The sequence below is a fragment of the Leptodactylus fuscus genome, chromosome 9, assembly GCF_031893055.1.
Source record: "Leptodactylus fuscus isolate aLepFus1 chromosome 9, aLepFus1.hap2, whole genome shotgun sequence".
Classification (NCBI taxonomy): Eukaryota; Metazoa; Chordata; class Amphibia; order Anura; family Leptodactylidae; genus Leptodactylus; species Leptodactylus fuscus.
In genome coordinates this window covers 89,924,154-89,944,361 of record NC_134273.1, presented here as the reverse complement: position 1 = coordinate 89,944,361, position 20,208 = coordinate 89,924,154, and the positions used below count along the sequence as shown (strand labels likewise).

The window sequence follows — 20,208 nt, the reverse complement described above, 5'->3', positions numbered from 1 at the left end:
AGAGAATGACAAGAGGATTTGGGGTCTCTTGTGGGTATCCGATCACATCTCCGGCACCCCCTGCTTGTTCCCCTTCTATTTTACGTGTGACCACGTCTTGTATATGGTGAGAATATGAAACACAAAGTCTATGATACAGCTGCAGGACTCTCCTGTTCTTTACATCACTACTATACTTGGATTGCATTGCTGGATAGCGCTAACAGACTGCAATAGACAGCTATTACTACTGTGAATGCAGCTCTGGATGTGATTGGAGTATAAGACTCTATGTAAGTAGATTAGTGCACAATAAATCATTGTACTATCATCTGCTTTGTGCTACCTGGGAGAAGGTCTGTGACTGCGTCTGCTCAAACTCCTCCAGTCGGACGCACTTGGTCAGGGTGGAATGAAACAGCAACATAGAAGCCGCCTTGTTGCACTCAGTACGCACTTTGCAGAGGGAGGTGATGACCTCTGACCTGGTCAGAAGGGTGGTGAACGTGAACTCTGCCCGTTTTTTGGCGAATGGATAGTCGGGAATATCAATGAATCCTGTGATGGAGACAATACTTGATGAGAGTGGTGGACATAACCTGCGTGCAGACCCCCCACGTGTCACAGCTGAGGGTCTGGAGCCACTTTACATAGTCCTTGCTGACAACCCCGACAGCAGCACAAATCTGTCTCTGCCCTGATCGGATGTTACCATGTTACATGCACACCCTGCCCCCCTAGGTGTGACAACAATGAGATGTCTCCATTCACTGACAGGGAGCAAAAATCTACAAAATGGTGAAGAGACACAAATTAGATCGCTGTAGGGCTTTATTATATGGCGATGATTTGGCAGTTTTATTTCACCTTTGCTCGAGATCTTGTCCTCTGCTGTGTCTGGGAGAGTTACATAGGAGAACTTGTGCGGGTTGGAGGAGACGAGTCGATCAAAGACGAGCTTGTTCATGGTACGTTCATAGTCCAGGCCGATCTCCATCTCCAGATCATTCAACTGGTGAGGCATGCTGGGAAAATAGCACAAGATATAACTTACTGTATAATGGTACAGCCCACCTGATCCCCCAGAATTATAGATGAAGACAATCCAACTGGTGGACTGCGGCTGTCCGGGCCCTGCACAATGACACCAGCAGCGGTGCAGAGACAGACTGACCCCGACCATCTGCGTATACAGCACATGCACAAACGTGGCTACACTGTGCAGGCAGCAGGGATGATGGCTGATACCCGCTGACACTGCAGTGGTATATGTCAGCAGTGGGCCAGGAGATCAGGGGTCAGGAGATCACAGGTCAGGAGATCAGGGGTCAGGAGATCAGGGGTCAGGAAATCAGTGGCCAGGAGATCAGCGGTCAGGAGATCAAGTGGCCAGGAGATCAGCGGTCAGGAGATCAGGGGTCAGGAGATCAGGGGTCAGGAGATCAGGGGCCAGGAGATCACAGGTCAGGAGATCAGGGGTCAGGAGATCAGGGGCCAGGAGATCAGGGGCCAGGAGATCAGCAGTCAGGAGATCAGCGGTCAGGAGATCAGCGGTCAGGAGATCAGTGGCTAGGAGATCAGCGGTCAGGAGATCAGCGGTCAGGAGATCAGTGGCCAGGAGATCAGGGGCCAGGAGATCAGCAGTCAGGAGATCAGCGGTCAGGAGATCAGTGGCTAGGAGATCAGTGGCCAGGAGATCAGCGGTCAGGAGATCAGTGGCCAGGAGATCAGTGGCCAGGAGATCAGCGGTCAGGAGATCAGCGGTCAGGAGATCAGTGGCCAGGAGATCAGTGGCCAGGAGATCAGCGGTCAGGAGATCAGTGGCCAGGAGATCAGTGGCCAGGAGATCAGCAGTCAGGAGATCAGCGGTCAGGAGATCAGTGGCTAGGAGATCAGTGGCCAGGAGATCAGCGGTCAGGAGATCAGCGGTCAGGAGATCAGTGGCCAGGAGATCAGTGGCCAGGAGATCAGCGGTCAGGAGATCAGTGGCCAGGAGATCAGTGGCCAGGAGATCAGGGGTCAGGAGATCAGCGGTCAGGAGATCAGCGGCCAAGAGATCACAGGTCAGGAGATCACAGGTCAGGAGATCAGGGGTCAGGAGATCAGGGGTCAGGAGATTAGGGACCAGGTGATCAGCGGTCAGGAGATCAGATCAGTGGCCAGGAGATCAGGGGTCAGGAGATCAGGGGTCAGGAAATCAGTGGCCAGGAGATCAGTGGCCAGGAGATCAGCGGTCAGGAGATCAGATCAGTGGCCAGGAGATCAGGGGTCAGGAGATCAGGGGTCAGGAAATCAGTAGCCAGGAGATCAGCGGTCAGGAGATCAAGTGGCCAGGAGATCAGGGGTCAGGAGATCAAGTGGCCAGGAGATCAGCGGTCAGGAGATCAGGGGTCAGGAGATCAGGGGTCAGGAGATCAAGTGGCCAGGAGATCAGGGTCAGGAGATCAAGTGGCCAGGAGATCATGGGTCAGGAGATCAGCGTCAGGAAATCAGGGGTCAGGAGATCAGCGTCAGGAGATCAGGGGTCAGGAGATCAGCGTCAGGAGATCAGGGGTCAGGAAATCAGGGGTCAGGAGATCATGGGTCAGGAGATCAGCGGTCAGGAGATCAGTGGTCAGGAGATCACAGGTCAGGAGATAAGGGGTCAGGAGATCAGGGGCCAGGAGATCAGGGGCCAGGAGATCAGGGGCCAGGAGATCAGGGGTCAGGAGATCAGGGGCCAGGAGATCAGGGGTCAGGAGATCACAGGTCAGGAGATAAGGGGTCAGGAGATCAGGGGTCAGGAGATCACAGGTCAGGAGATAAGGGGTCAGGAGATCAGGGGCCAGGAGATCAGGGGTCAGGAAATCATGTGGAGGCCACTAAGGAGACATTATACTGAGTGGGGAGAATTAAGGGGCATTATACTGTGTACGGGCAAAAAAGAGACATCATACCATGTGGAGACACCCAGGGGACATTACTGAGTGGAGGCCACAAAAGGGCATTATACTGTTTGGCGGCACTATGGGGAGAATTATACCGTGTGTGGTGCATTATATTGTGGGAGAGACACCGGCTGGGCATTATACCACAGTCACTAAGAGGCCATCATACCGTACGGGGGCTCCAATAGGACATTACACCATGTGGAGGCCACTAAGGGGGCATTATACTGTGTAGGGGAACAACAGGACATTATACCATGTGGAGGTATTATACAATGTGGGGGGGGGGGGTCAATATACTGTGTGGGGAGAACTAAGGAGCCAATACATGAGGCTGAGGTCACTAAGGGGGACATTACATTGTGTAGGGGCACTGAGGGGTCATTATAGGGGGCACTAAGGAGGTGACATCACAGTATGCTGCACACAGGAGGCCACATGGACTGAGCGAGGTGGATTACATGTGTCTTAACTCGTGTATGAACTGGAGACGTTCAGCTCGGCCCGTCATCTGACAGCAGACCGTTACTACAAGTAGGTGTCACCCAGCTTTACCAGTATGCTGAGAGGCAGAGGTGCAGGATTCCAGTACTAGGGGTAACCCTTCAGGAACTGCAATAGCAGACACTATGGAGGTCACCCAGATTTCTAAGACACAGATATAGATAAGATGAGGTCAGGGATTAATAATGTCAGATTTTAGGGGCTCTGAGTTCTGGACCTCCTCACTGGTGCTTTCTGCCGCCATGTTTAATACTGGGGAGGGGCACGGTGTGTCCTATGACACTCCCCAAGACACTGATCATGGCCACTCCCAGATGTCGGATTATAAGACTCTCGCTGTGCTCTGAGCCCCTGTCTGGAATAGCGAGCAGCGTACAGACCACATACGTACTTATCGTCCTTCTTCAGGCGCGGCGTGCTCAGCAATCGCTGCTTCATTCTGCTCAGGCTCTCCGCTGTCACCTCACGGCCCCCGCTCGCCGGCATACAGTCCACGTATAGGTTGTACAAGAGCAGCGCTTCCGTCTTCTTCCGGAGCTTGTCGGCTGCAACAATCCTCTGTGCAAACACTCGAGGATTCTCAGCGCAAAACAAAAGCCTGATCCGGGGAACCCAGTACTGGAAAGTGGCCACAGGGGGCGCCACTGATACAAACAAGACACATAAGGAAACACTAAATTATCAAAACCTGCTACTAAAGGGAATGTATTGTACAAAGGACCCGAACCCCCGTGTATGAGCGTGTAATACACCCTGGTACCTGTATGTGGCGCTCTGATGTCTGCTGCGCTCATGAGCCGTGGACCCAAAGACTTATGGACTAAGTAAAGCTTCGTCTGTTCATTGTAATCCAGGACACCAACGCTGCACCAGCTGTAATCTAAGTGCGGATTCCTTGGATCTTCTACAGAGAAAGAAAATGCAGCAGAATAGTGAGCGCAGCTCTGGAGTATAATACAGGATAAGTAATGTAATGTATGTACACAGTGACTGTACCAGCAGAATAGTGAGCGCAGCTCTGGAGTATAATACAGGATAAGTAATGTAATGTATGTACACAGTGACTGTACCAGCAGAATAGTGAGCGCAGCTCTGGAGTATAATACAGGGTAAGTAATGTAATGTATGTACACAGTGACTGTACCAGCAGAATAGTGAGCGCAGCTCTGGGGTATAATACAGGATAAGTAATGTAATGTATGTACACAGTGACTGTACCAGCAGAATAGTGAGCGCAGCTCTGGAGTATAATACAGGATAAGTAATGTAATGTATGTACACAGTGACTGTACCAGCAGAATAGTGAGCGCAGCTCTGGAGTATAATACAGGATAAGTAATGTAATGTATGTACACAGTGACTGTACCAGCAGAATAGTGAGCGCAGCTCTGGAGTATAATACAGGATAAGTAATGTAATGTATGTACACAGTGACTGTACCAGCAGAATAGCGAGCACAGCTCTGGAGTATAATACAGGATAAGTAATGTAATGTATGTACACAGTGACTGCACCAGCAGAATAGTGAGCGCAGCTCTGGAGTATAATACAGGATAAGTAATGTAATGTATGTACACAGTGACTGTACCGGCAGAATAGTGAGCGCAGCTCTGGAGTATAATACAGGATAAGTAATGTAATGTATGTACACAGTGACTGTACCAGCAGAATAGTGAGCGCAGCTCTGGAGTATAATACAGGATAAGTAATGTAATGTATGTACACAGTGACTGCACCAGCAGAATAGTGAGCGCAGCTCTGGGGTATAATACAGGATAAGTAATGTAATGTATGTACACAGTGACTGTACCAGCAGAATAGTGAGCGCAGCTCTGGAGTATAATACAGGATAAGTAATGTAATGTATGTACACAGTGACTGCACCAGCAGAATAGTGAGCGCAGCTCTGGAGTATAATACAGGATAAGTAATGTAATGTATGTACACAGTGACTGTACCAGCAGAATAGTGAGCGCAGCTCTGGAGTATAATACAGGATAAGTAATGTAATGTATGTACACAGTGACTGCACCAGCAGAATAGTGAGCGCAGCTCTGGAGTATAATACAGGATAAGTAATGTAATGTATGTACACAGTGACTGCACCAGCAGAATAGTGAGCGCAGCTCTGGAGTATTATACAGGATAAGTAATGTAATGTATGTACACAGTGACTGCACCAGCAGAATAGTGAGCGCAGCTCTGGAGTATTATACAGGATAAGTAATGTAATGTATGTACACAGTGACTGCACCAGCAGAATAGTGAGCGCAGCTCTGGAGTATTATACAGGATAAGTAATGTAATGTATGTACACAGTGACTGTACCAGCAGAATAGTAAGCGCAGCTCTGGAGTATAATACAGGATAAGTAATGTATGTACACAGTGACTGTACCAGCAGAGTAGTGAGCGCAGCTCTGGAGTATAATACAGGAGAAGTAATGTAATGTATGTACACAGTGACCAGCAGAATAGTGAGCGCAGCTCTGGAGTATAATACAGGAGAAGTAATGTAATGTATGTACACAGTGACTGCACCAGCAGAATAGTGAGCGCAGCTCTGGAGTATAATACAGGATAAGTAATGTAATGTATGTACACAGTGACCAGCAGAGTAGTGAGCGCAGCTCTGGGGTATAATACAGGATAAGTAATGTAATGTATGTACACAGTGACTGCACCAGCAGAATAGTGAGCGCAGCTCTGGAGTATAATACAGGATAAGTAATGTAATGTATGTACACAGTGACTGCACCAGCAGAATAGTGAGCGCAGCTCTGGAGTATAATACAGGATAAGTAATGTATGTACACAGTGACTGTACCAGCAGAATAGTGAGCGCAGCTCTGGGGTATAATACAGGATTAGTAATGTAATGTATGTACACAGTGACTGTACCAGCAGAATAGTGAGCGCAGCTCTGGAGTATAATACAGGATAAGTAATGTAATGTATGTACACAGTGACTGTACCAGCAGAATAGTGAGCGCAGCTCTGGAGTATAATACAGGATAAGTGATGTAATGTATGTACACAGTGACTGCACCAGCAGAATAGTGAGCGCAGCTCTGGAGTATAATACAGGATAAGTAATGTAATGTATGTACACAGTGACTGCACCAGCAGAATAGTGAGCACAGCTCTGGAGTATAATACAGGATAAGTAATGTAATGTATGTACACAGTGACTGCACCAGCAGAATAGTGAGCGCAGCTCTGGAGTATAATACAGGATAAGTAATGTAATGTATGTACACAGTGACTGCACCAGCAGAATAGTGAGCGCAGCTCTGGAGTACAAAATAACTCTGTTACATGTACAATATATGTACTAGTCATATTCACACCTTGCTATAACATATAATTACTTACCATGCCCCAGCACATCATCCGCAGGTAGTAAGGCTTGCCCTGGTACAGGTTTTCGCACTGCGGTCCCGTCATCATACCCCAGGCTCAGCCAATCTGCCGGAGTCCGAATATCAAATTCTTCATTATCAAACACCTGTTAACAGAATATTGGACAATGTCATTTTCTGCCCTCCTGTTGCTCTGCCTGTCAGTCTTGTCATTTTGGACATTGGTGGATACGCTGAGTCCTCCTCAGAAGTGCCCCCGGGGGTGATGGGCTACTATATGGGATATGTGTGTTTCTGAACTTCCAATATTCCAGTGACTAGTTCTGAAGACGCCGGATCAGCATCTTATTAGTGTTTCCTGTATTTCTCTCTTTTCGTCATCTGACCCTCACATCCTCCTGCAAGTACACATTTCTGTCCAGCACTTTCAGTGTTAAAAGCCGCGTAGACCTGTATGTGTCCGCTACTTTAGCGATCCGTTGCCCATTGTCCAGTTACCTCCAAAGGTAGATATGAAGGAAGAAGGGGTCCACTGTTATTGTGGGTGCAGGGGAGGTCGCTGGGGTCACGGTGTCGGGGCACCAGCAGGTTGGAGTCCAGGCCCTCATTGGCGAGCAGCTGAGAGATATTCAGGTTTTGGTATTCCCGTCTTCTCCTGCGGAGATCAGCGGAGGTTACATGCACCATCTATATACCATGACTGATATATCTCTGTATACCCTGACCATAGAATGGCCGCAGATAAACAGTTATAGGGGTCTGCCCACTATACAATGTATCCCCAGGATGATGAGAATGGGGGCTCCTTGTAACCCCGGTCTGAATGGAATGACGGTCACACTGACACCGGAGAAGACCCCGCAGTCCTCCCTGCTGGTCACACAGCGATGAATGACAGGGCGCCTGCACAAGCGTTGCTCCGTTCAGATGTTGAGTACAAGGTTCCCCCATTCTCATGGTGGGTGGGATCACAGAAGTCTTATTACTTGATGACCTTTGACTTTAGGGTGTGGGGGGCAGCAGGAGAACCCAGAAAAGCCACAACATACAGACCCCACCCAGTGCTGCGGTCACTGCTGCCCCCCGAGCCATCGGCTACCCTGCCGCCCTTCCACCTCAGTATTCGCACACTCATTGCAGTGTCATCACCTTTCCAGCTCGATCTTTCGGGGGCACTGACCGGGGGCCACAGTGAACGGCCGCTGGACTTTGGGCTCGTCACCTCTCTTGGAGAAGTCGGATTTCACCAGCACCTCTGTTGTGGGGCCATAGACCTGCTTGTCCAGGATGGAGCGGAGATCAGAAGGCGTCACAAAGCTGTGGACTAGAGAAGAGACCGTACAATGTTACCCTGTACAGAGGGGTGGGGGGGGGGGGGTTGCCCTGAGCATACGAGACCGCCATATACAGAGAGAGACCAGCCGAGAAGAGGTGTCCAGGGCGAACGAGACCGCCATATACAGAGAGAGACCAGCCGAGAAGAGGTGACTGGGGCGAACGAGACCGCCATATACAGAGAGAGACCAGCCGAGAAGAGGTGACCGGGGAGAACGAGACCGCCATATACAGAGAGAGACCAGCCGAGAAGAGGTGTCCAGGGCGAACGAGACCGCCATATACAGAGAGAGACCAGCCGAGAAGAGGTGACCGGGGAGAACGAGACCGCCATATACAGAGAGAGACCAGCCGAGAAGAGGTGACTGGGGCGAACGAGACCGCCATATACAGAGAGAGACCAGCCGAGAAGAGGTGTCCGGGGAGAACGAGACCGCCATATACAGAGAGAGACCAGCCGAGAAGAAGTGACCGGGGAGAACAAGACGGCCATATACAGAGAGAGACCAGCCGAGAAGAAGTGACCGGGGAGAACAAGACGGCCATATACAGAGAGAGACCAGCCGAGAAGAGGTGACCGGGGCGAACGAGACCGCCATATACAGAGAGAGACCAGCCGAGAAGAGGTGTCCGGGGCGAACGAGACCGCCATATACAGAGAGAGACCAGCCGAGAAGAAGTGACCGGGGAGAACAAGACGGCCATATACAGAGAGAGACCAGCCGAGAAGAGGTGACCGGGGCGAACGAGACCGCCATATACAGAGAGAGACCAGCCGAGAAGAGGTGTCCGGGGCAAACGAGACGGCCATATACAGAGAGAGACCAGCCGAGAAGAGGTGACTGGGGCGAACGAGACCGCCATATACAGAGAGAGACCAGCCGAGAAGAGGTGTCCGGGGAGAACGAGACCGCCATATACAGAGAGAGACCAGCCGAGAAGAGGTGACTGGGGCGAACGAGACCGCCATATACAGAGAGAGACCAGCCGAGAAGAGGTGTCCGGGGAGAACGAGACCGCCATATACAGAGAGAGACCAGCCGAGAAGAGGTGACTGGGGCGAACGAGACCGCCATATACAGAGAGAGACCAGCCGAGAAGAGGTGTCCGGGGAGAACGAGACCGCCATATACAGAGAGAGACCAGCCGAGAAGAAGTGACCGGGGAGAACAAGACGGCCATATACAGAGAGAGACCAGCCGAGAAGAGGTGTCCGGGGCAAACGAGACCGCCATATACAGAGAGAGACCAGCCGAGAAGAAGTGACCGGGGAGAACAAGACGGCCATATACAGAGAGAGACCAGCCGAGAAGAGGTGTCCGGGGCAAACGAGACCGCCATATACAGAGAGAGACCAGCCGAGAAGAAGTGACCGGGGAGAACAAGACCGCCATATACAGAGAGAGACCAGCCGAGAAGAGGTGTCCGGGGCAAACGAGACCGCCATATACAGAGAGAGACCAGCCGAGAAGAGGTGTCCGGGGCAAACGAGACCGCCATATACAGAGAGAGACCAGCCGAGAAGAGGTACCCGGAGCGAACGAGACCGCCATATACAGAGAGAGACCAGCCGAGAAGAGGTACCCGGAGCGAACGAGACCGGCATATACAGAGAGAGACCAGCCGAGAAGAGGTGACTGGGGCGAACGAGACCGCCATATACAGAGAGAGACCAGCCGAGAAGAGGTGACCGGGGCGAACGAGACCGCCATATACAGAGAGAGACCAGCCGAGAAGAGGTGTCCGGGGCAAACGAGACCGCCATATACAGAGAGAGACCAGCCGAGAAGAGGTGTCCGGGGCAAACGAGACCGCCATATACAGAGAGAGACCAGCCAAGAAGAGGTGTCCAGGGCAAACGAGACCGCCATATACAGAGAGAGACCAGTTGAGAAGAGGTGTCCGGGGCAAACGAGACCGCCATATACAGAGAGAGACCAGCCGAGAAGAGGTGTCCGGGGAGAACGAGACCGCCATATACAGAGAGAGACCAGCCGAGAAGAAGTGACCGGGGAGAACAAGACGGCCATATACAGAGAGAGACCAGCCGAGAAGAAGTGACCGGGGAGAACAAGACGGCCATATACAGAGAGAGACCAGCCGAGAAGAGGTGACCGGGGCGAACGAGACCGCCATATACAGAGAGAGACCAGCCGAGAAGAGGTGTCCGGGGCGAACGAGACCGCCATATACAGAGAGAGACCAGCCGAGAAGAAGTGACCGGGGAGAACAAGACGGCCATATACAGAGAGAGACCAGCCGAGAAGAGGTGACCGGGGCGAACGAGACCGCCATATACAGAGAGAGACCAGCCGAGAAGAGGTGTCCGGGGCAAACGAGACCGCCATATACAGAGAGAGACCAGCCGAGAAGAGGTGACTGGGGCGAACGAGACCGCCATATACAGAGAGAGACCAGCCGAGAAGAGGTGTCCGGGGAGAACGAGACCGCCATATACAGAGAGAGACCAGCCGAGAAGAGGTGACTGGGGCGAACGAGACCGCCATATACAGAGAGAGACCAGCCGAGAAGAGGTGTCCGGGGAGAACGAGACCGCCATATACAGAGAGAGACCAGCCGAGAAGAAGTGACCGGGGAGAACAAGACAGCCATATACAGAGAGAGACCAGCCGAGAAGAGGTGTCCGGGGCAAACGAGACCGCCATATACAGAGAGAGACCAGCCGAGAAGAAGTGACCGGGGAGAACAAGACGGCCATATACAGAGAGAGACCAGCCGAGAAGAGGTGTCCGGGGCAAACGAGACCGCCATATACAGAGAGAGACCAGCCGAGAAGAAGTGACCGGGGAGAACAAGACCGCCATATACAGAGAGAGACCAGCCGAGAAGAGGTGTCCGGGGCAAACGAGACCGCCATATACAGAGAGAGACCAGCCGAGAAGAGGTACCCGGAGCGAACGAGACCGCCATATACAGAGAGAGACCAGCCGAGAAGAGGTACCCGGAGCGAACGAGACCGGCATATACAGAGAGAGACCAGCCGAGAAGAGGTGACTGGGGCGAACGAGACCGCCATATACAGAGAGAGACCAGCCGAGAAGAGGTGACTGGGGCGAACGAGACCGCCATATACAGAGAGAGACCAGCCGAGAAGAGGTGTCCGGGGCAAACGAGACCGCCATATACAGAGAGAGACCAGCCGAGAAGAGGTGTCCGGGGCAAACGAGACCGCCATATACAGAGAGAGACCAGCCAAGAAGAGGTGTCCAGGGCAAACGAGACCGCCATATACAGAGAGAGACCAGCTGAGAAGAGGTGTCCGGGGCAAACGAGACCGCCATATACAGAGAGAGACCAGCCAAGAAGAGGTGTCCAGGGCAAACGAGACCGCCATATACAGAGAGAGACCAGCCGAGAAGAGGTGTCCGGGGCAAACGAGACCGCCATATACAGAGAGAGACCAGCCGAGAAGAGGTGTCCGGGGCAAACGAGACCGCCATATACAGAGAGAGACCAGCCGAGAAGAGGTGTCCGGGGCAAACGAGACCGCCATATACAGAGAGAGACCAGCCGAGAAGAGGTGTCTGGGGCAAACGAGACCGCCATATACAGAGAGAGACCAGCCGAGAAGAAGTGACCGGGGAGAACAAGACGGCCATATACAGAGAGAGACCAGCCGAGAAGAGGTGTCCGGGGCGAACGAGACCGCCATATACAGAGAGAGACCAGCCGAGAAGAAGTGACCGGGGAGAACAAGACGGCCATATACAGAGAGAGACCAGCCGAGGAGAGGTGTCCGGAGTGAATGAGACCGCCATATACAGAGAGAGACCAGCCGAGAAGAGGTGTCCAGGGCAAACGAGACCGCCATATACAGAGAGAGACCAGCCGAGAAGAGGTGTCCGGAGCGAACGAGACCGCCATATACAGAGAGAGACCAGCCGAGAAGAGGTGTCTGGGGCAAACGAGACCGCCATATACAGAGAGAGACCAGCCGAGAAGAGGTGTCCGGAGCGAACGAGACCGCCATATACAGAGAGAGACCAGCCGAGAAGAGGTGACCGGGGAGAACGAGACCGCCATATACAGAGAGAGACCAGCCGAGAAGAGGTGTCCGGAGCGAACGAGACCGCCATATACAGAGAGAGACCAGCCGAGGAGAGGTGTTCGGGGAGAACGAGACCGCCATATACAGAGAGAGACCAGCCGAGGAGAAGTGTCCGGGGAGAACGAGACCGCCATATACAGAGAGAGACCAGCCGAGAAGAGGTGACCGGGGAGAACGAGACCGCCATATACAGAGAGAGACCAGCCGAGAAGAGGTGTCCGGAGCGAATGAGACCGCCATATACAGAGAGAGACCAGCCGAGAAGAGGTGACCGGGGAGAACGAGACCGCCATATACAGAGAGAGACCAGCCGAGAAGAGGTGTCCGGAGCGAACGAGACCGCCATATACAGAGAGAGACCAGCCGAGGAGAGGTGTTCGGGGAGAACGAGACCGCCATATACAGAGAGAGACCAGCCGAGGAGAGGTGTCCGGGGAGAACGAGACCGCCATATACAGAGAGAGACCAGCCGAGAAGAGGTGCCCGGGGAGAACGAGACCGCCATATACAGAGAGAGACCAGCCGAGAAGAGGTGACCGGGGAGAACGAGACCGCCATATACAGAGAGAGACCAGCCGAGAAGAGGTGTCCGGAGCGAACGAGACCGCCATATACAGAGAGAGACCAGCCGAGAAGAGGTGTCCGGAGCGAACGAGACCGCCATATACAGAGAGAGACCAGCCGAGAAGAGGTGACCGGGGAGAACGAGACCGCCATATACAGAGAGAGACCAGCCGAGAAGAGGTGACCGGGGAGAACGAGACCGCCATATACAGAGAGAGACCAGCCGAGAAGAGGTGTCCGGAGCGAACGAGACCGCCATATACAGAGAGAGACCAGCCGAGAAGAGGTGACCGGGGAGAACGAGACCGGCATATACAGAGAGAGACCAGCCGAGAAGAGGTGTCCGGAGCGAACGAGACCGCCATATACAGAGAGAGACCAGCCAAGAAGAGGTGTCTGGGGCGAACGAGACCGCCATATACAGAGAGAGACCAGCCGAGGAGAGGTGTCCGGGGAGAACGAGACCGCCATATACAGAGAGAGACCAGCCGAGGAGACGTGTCTGGGGCGAACGAGACCGCCATATACAGAGAGAGACCAGCCGAGAAGAGGTGACCGGGGAGAACGAGACCGCCATATACAGAGAGAGACCAGCCGAGAAGAGGTGTCCGGGGAGAACGAGACCGCCATATACAGAGAGAGACCAGCCGAGAAGAGGTGTCTGGGGCAAACGAGACCGCCATATACAGAGAGAGACCAGCCGAGAAGAGGTGTCCGGGGAGAACGAGACCGCCATATACAGAGAGAGACCAGCCGAGAAGAGGTGTCCGGGGAGAACGAGACCGCCATATACAGAGAGAGACCAGCCGAGAAGAGGTGCCCGGGGAGAACGAGACCGCCATATACAGAGAGAGACCAGCCGAGAAGAGGTGTCCGGAGAGAACGAGACCGCCATATACAGAGAGAGACCAGCCGAGAAGAGGTGTCTGGGGCAAACGAGACCGCCATATACAGAGAGAGACCAGCCGAGAAGAGGTGTCCGGGGAGAACGAGACCGCCATATACAGAGAGAGACCAGCCGAGAAGAGGTGTCCGGGGAGAACGAGACCGCCATATACAGAGAGAGACCAGCCGAGAAGAGGTGTCCGGGGAGAACGAGACCGCCATATACAGAGAGAGACCAGCCGAGAAGAGGTGCCCGGGGAGAACGAGACCGCCGTATACAGAGAGAGACCAGCCGAGAAGAGGTGTCCGGGGCAAACGAGACCGCCATATACAGAGAGAGACCAGCCGAGAAGAGGTGTCCGGAGCGAACGAGACCGCCATATACAGAGAGAGACCAGCCGAGAAGAGGTGTCCGGAGCGAACGAGACCGCCATATACAGAGAGAGACCAGCCGAGAAGAGGTGACCGGGGAGAACGAGACCGCCATATACAGAGAGAGACCAGCCGAGAAGAGGTGACCGGGGAGAACGAGACCGCCATATACAGAGAGAGACCAGCCGAGAAGAGGTGTCCGGAGCGAACGAGACCGCCATATACAGAGAGAGACCAGCCGAGAAGAGGTGACCGGGGAGAACGAGACCGCCATATACAGAGAGAGACCAGCCGAGGAGAGGTGTCCGGAGCGAACGAGACCGCCATATACAGAGAGAGACCAGCCGAGAAGAGGTGACCGGGGAGAACGAGACCGCCATATACAGAGAGAGACCAGCCGAGAAGAGGTGTCCGGGGAGAACGAGACCGCCATATACAGAGAGAGACCAGCCGAGAAGAGGTACCCGGAGCGAACGAGACTGCCATATACAGAGAGAGACCAGCCGAGAAGAGGTGTCCGGGGAGAACGAGACCGCCATATACAGAGAGAGACCAGCCGAGAAGAGGTGTCCGGAGCGAACGAGACCGCCATATACAGAGAGAGACCAGCCGAGAAGAGGTGTCTGGGGCAAACGAGACCGCCATATACAGAGAGAGACCAGCCGAGAAGAGGTACCCGGAGCGAATGAGACTGCCATATACAGAGAGAGACCAGCCGAGAAGAGGTGACCGGGGAGAACGAGACCGCCATATACAGAGAGAGACCAGCCGAGGAGAGGTGTCCGGAGCGAACGAGACCGCCATATACAGAGAGAGACCAGCCGAGAAGAGGTGTCCGGAGCGAACGAGACCGCCATATACAGAGAGAGACCAGCCGAGAAGAGGTGTCCGGAGCGAACGAGACCGCCATATACAGAGAGAGACCAGCCGAGAAGAGGTGACCGGGGAGAACGAGACTGCCATATACAGAGAGAGACCAGCCGAGAAGAGGTGTCCGGGGAGAACGAGACCGCCATATACAGAGAGAGACCAGCCGAGAAGAGGTGACCGGGGAGAACGAGACTGCCATATACAGAGAGAGACCAGCCGAGAAGAGGTGTCCGGGGAGAACGAGACCGCCATATACAGAGAGAGACCAGCCGAGAAGAGGTGTCCGGAGCGAACGAGACCGCCATATACAGAGAGAGACCAGCCGAGAAGAGGTGTCTGGGGCAAACGAGACCGCCATATACAGAGAGAGACCAGCCGAGAAGAGGTACCCGGAGCGAATGAGACTGCCATATACAGAGAGAGACCAGCCGAGAAGAGGTGTCCGGAGCGAACGAGACCGCCATATACAGAGAGAGACCAGCCGAGAAGAGGTGTCCGGAGCGAACGAGACCGCCATATACAGAGAGAGACCAGCCGAGGAGAGGTGTTCGGGGAGAACGAGACCGCCATATACAGAGAGAGACCAGCCGAGGAGAGGTGTCCGGGGAGAACGAGACCGCCATATACAGAGAGAGACCAGCCGAGGAGAGGTGTCCGGAGCGAACGAGACCGCCATATACAGAGAGAGACCAGCCGAGAAGAGGTGTCTGGGGCAAACGAGACCGCCATATACAGAGAGAGACCAGCCGAGAAGAGGTGTCCGGGGCAAACGAGACCGCCATATACAGAGAGAGACCAGCCGAGAAGAGGTGTCCGGAGCGAACGAGACCGCCATATACAGAGAGAGACCAGCCGAGAAGAGGTGTCCGGAGCGAACGAGACCGCCATATACAGAGAGAGACCAGCCGAGAAGAAGTACCCGGAGCGAACGAGACCGCCATATACAGAGAGAGACCAGCCGAGGAGAGGTGACCGGGGAGAACGAGACCACCATATACAGAGAGAGACCAGCCGAGAAGAGGTGACCGGGGAGAACAAGACGGCCATATACAGAGAGAGACCAGCCGAGAATAGGTGTCCGGAGCGAACGAGACCGCCATATACAGAGAGAGACCAGCCGAGGAGAGGTGTCCGGAGTGAATGAGACCGCCATATACAGAGAGAGACCAGCCGAGAAGAGAGGGCCATATACAGAGAGTGCAGAGAAGAGGTGCCGAGACATATAAGCTGACCTGTAGCCCCCATAATACAGCCCGTGGTACCCCCATACCCGCCCTATGACCCCGCTCACCTTTTGGCGTGTTGCGCTCCTGATCAGCTTGTCTGAGGAGATCCGGCTGCACCACCGGCCCGCCATCAATGTCCTAAAATACAACGGCAATGGCGGATGAGGCGGCAACACAAAGACATGGTGATAAAGCTGCAGAATATCAGGGTGTGCACACGTGGGGCGGCCTGTAAACACCCTGCAGGGGGCGCCCTGCCCGTCATGTGACAGGACTCACTGTGATCAGAGGGGCGGCCTCATAGGTCAGGATGTCTGAGTAGAAGCCGCGCTGTCTGATAACCGGATAATTTCGTGACAGGACGGCGCCGTTTCCTGTGGTCAGCGGCACAAGAGCGTGAGGACGCGGCGATCTCCCAGCATGCCCCGGGTGTGGGCGGCTCCTCGGGGGATGGGGGTCATCTGCCTTCATCTGCTCCATCATCGCTCTATAGAGAAGACACAAGAGGCAATAATGGCTGCAGATCATTGCACCACACTGTACGGCTGCAGATCATTACACCACACCGTACGGCTGCAGATCATTACACCACACTGTACGGCTGCAGATCATTACACCACACCGTACGGCTGCAGATCATTACACCGCACTGTACGCCTGCAGATCATTACACCGCACTGTACGACTGCAGATCATTACACCACACTGTACGGCTGCAGATCATTACACCACACTGTACGGCTGCAGATCATTACACCACACTGTACGGCTGCAGATCATTACACCACACTGTACGGGTGCAGATCATTACACCACACTGTACGGCTGCAGATCATTACACCACACTGTACGGCTGCAGATCATTACACCACACTGTACGGCTGCAGATCATTACACCACACTGTACGGGTGCAGATCATTACACCGCACTGTACGCCTGCAGATCATTACACCGCACTATACGACTGCAGATCATTACACCACACTGTACGGGTGCAGATCATTACACCACACTGTACGGCTGCAGATCATTACACCGCACTGTACGGGTGCAGATCATTACACCGCACTGTACGCCTGCAGATCATTACACCGCACTGTACGACTGCAGATCATTACACCACACTGTACGGGTGCAGATCATTACACCGCACTGTACGACTGCAGATCATTACACCACACTGTACGGGTGCAGATCATTACACCGCACTGTACGACTGCAGATCATTACACCACACTGTATGGCTGCAGATCATTACACCACACCGTACGGCTGCAGATCATTACACCGCACTGTACGCCTGCAGATCATTACACCGCACCGTACGACTGCAGATCATTACACCACACTGTACGGGTGCAGATCATTACACCGCACTGTACGGCTGCAGATCATTACACCGCACTGTACGACTGCAGATCATTACACCGCACTGTACGGGTGCAGATCATTACACCACACTGTACGGGTGCAGATCATTACACCACACTGTACGGGTGCAGATCATTACACCGCACTGTACGGCTGCAGATCATTACACCGCACCGTACGGCTGCAGATCATTACACCACACCGTACGGCTGCAGATCATTACACCACACCGTACGGCTGCAGATCATTACACCACACCGTACGGCTGCAGATCATTACACCACACCGTACGGCTGCAGATCATTACACCACACCGTACGGCTGCAGATCATTACACCACACTGTACGGCTGCAGATCATTACACCACACTGTACAGCTGCAGATCATTACACCACACCGTACGGCTGCAGATCATTACACCACACTGTACGGCTGCAGATCATTACACCACACTGTACGGCTGCAGATCATTACACCACACTGTACGGCTGCAGATCATTACACCACACTGTACGGGTGCAGATCATTACACCACACCGTACGGCTGCAGATCATTACACCACACTGTACGGCTGCAGATCATTGCACCACACTGTACGGCTGCAGATCATTACACCACACTGTACGGGTGCAGATCATTACACCACACCGTACGGCTGCAGATCATTACACCACACTGTACGGCTGCAGATCATTACACCACACTGTACGGCTGCAGATCATTACACCGCACTGTACGGGTGCAGATCATTACACCACACCGTACGGCTGCAGGTCATTACACCGCACTGTACGGGTGCAGATCATTACACCACACCGTACGGCTGCAGATCATTACACCACACTGTACGGCTGCAGATCATTACACCGCACCGTACGGCTGCAGATCATTACACCGCACTGTACGGGTGCAGATCATTACACCACACCGTACGGCTGCAGGTCATTACACCACACTGTACGGGTGCAGATCATTACACCACACCGTACGGCTGCAGATCATTACACCACACTGTACGGGTGCAGATCATTACACCACACTGTACGGCTGCAGATCATTACACCGCACTGTACGGCTGCAGATCATTACACCACACCGTACGGCTGCAGATCATTACACCACACCGTACGGCTGCAGATCATTACACCACACCGTACGGCTGCAGATCATTACACCACACTGTACGGCTGCAGATCATTACACCACACCGTACGGCTGCAGATCATTACACCACACCGTACGACTGCAGATTATCCTTCTTCTCCCCATATTCACCTTATTGTCCCCTACATCTGCAGAGTATTGCACCCTGAGATCATTCCTATCCCTGCAGATCATCGCCCCATATTACCCCGCAGACACAGCGCTGCCCTTACAATGGCGATTGCTGCGATTCTCATGGAGTCATGGAGGAGGGGCTTGTACGGCGTTCGGTGTCCGGAACCTTCTCTGAAACTCACAAGAAATCTGGAAGAAGACAAAAGAAACCTGAAGTCGGGAGAACAGCTGCAGTGTAAAGCATGGGGTACAGCAGAGCCGCCTGAGCTGTGTGTATATATATACAGTATGACTATATACAGGGCCCTACCTGCTCCTCAGCCTGTCAGTCTCTCAGTGTCCCAGCACTCCCGCGGTGACTCTGCCTGTGCTCGCTCCTCGCTGCGGGTCCGTCACAGTCTCATCTATAGATATTACACAGAAATCACTGCACCCGCCCGTATCCCGGCAACAGGACGCCGAGTCTCCATGGAGACACCAAGTCACATGACAGAGAATGCGCCTCACACAGCGGCCCCTAGCGGCGGAGACAGAGAATGCGCCTCACACAGCGGCCCCTAGCGGCGGAGACAGAGAATGCACCTCACACAGCGGCCTCTAGTGGCGGAGACAGAGAATGCGCCTCACACAGCGGCCTCTAGCGGCGGAGACAGAGAATGCGCCTCACACAGCGGCCTCTAGCGGCGGAGACAGAGAATGCGCCTCACACAGCGGCCCCTAGCGGCGGAGACAGAGAATGCGCCTCACACAGCGGCCTCTAGCGGCAGAGACAGAGAATGCGCCTCACACAGCGGCCTCTAGCGGCGGAGACAGAGAATGCGCCTCACACAGCGGCCTCTAGCGGCGGAGACAGAGAATGCACCTCACACAGCGGCCTCTAGCGGCGGAGACAGAGAATGCACCTCACACAGCGGCCTCTAGCGGCGGAGACAGAGAATGCGCCTCACACAGCGGCCTCTAGCGGCGGAGACAGAGAATGCACCTCACACAGCAGCCTCTAGCGGCGGAGACAGAGAATGCGCCTCACACAGCGGCCCCTAGCGGCGGAGACAGAGAATGCGCCTCACACAGCGGCCTCTAGCGGCGGAGACAGAGAATGCGCCTCACACAGCGGCCTCTAGTGGCGGAGACAGAGAATGCACCTCACACAGCGGCCTCTAGTGGCGGAGACAGAGAATGCACCTCACACAGCGGCCTCTAGCGGCGGAGACAGAGAATGCGCCTCACACAGCGGCCTCTAGCGGCGGAGACAGAGAATGCGCCTCACACAGCGGCCTCTAGCGGCGGAGACAGAGAATGCGCCTCACACAGCGGCCTCTAGCGGCGGAGACAGAGAATGCACCTCACACAGCGGCCTCTAGCGGCGGAGACAGAGAATGCACCTCACACAGCGGCCTCTAGCGGCAGAGACAGAGAATGCGCCTCACACAGCGGCCTCTAGCGGCGGAGACAGAGAATGCGCCT

At 54.0% G+C, this 20,208-nt stretch overlaps 1 protein-coding gene across 1 annotated transcript in view; it reads right to left on the bottom strand.

Annotated features, from left to right (window-relative positions):
- The window catches only part of DNAH1 (dynein axonemal heavy chain 1), a 49,009-nt gene extending 30,124 nt beyond the window's left edge, over window positions 1-18,885 (bottom strand). The window contains exons 1-10 of the mRNA XM_075286664.1: window positions 18,843-18,885; window positions 16,372-16,579; window positions 16,158-16,230; window positions 7,921-8,095; window positions 7,270-7,426; window positions 6,785-6,917; window positions 4,171-4,314; window positions 3,802-4,054; window positions 847-1,004; window positions 326-537 (exon numbers count right to left, since the gene is read on the bottom strand). Coding sequence (XP_075142765.1) covers window positions 326-537; window positions 847-1,004; window positions 3,802-4,054; window positions 4,171-4,314; window positions 6,785-6,917; window positions 7,270-7,426; window positions 7,921-8,095; window positions 16,158-16,230; window positions 16,372-16,575 — 1,509 coding nt within the window. The 5' untranslated portion in view covers window positions 16,576-16,579; window positions 18,843-18,885. The remainder of the gene's footprint in view (window positions 1-325; window positions 538-846; window positions 1,005-3,801; window positions 4,055-4,170; window positions 4,315-6,784; window positions 6,918-7,269; window positions 7,427-7,920; window positions 8,096-16,157; window positions 16,231-16,371; window positions 16,580-18,842) is intronic.
- Between the last annotated feature and the right edge of the window lie 1,323 nt (window positions 18,886-20,208).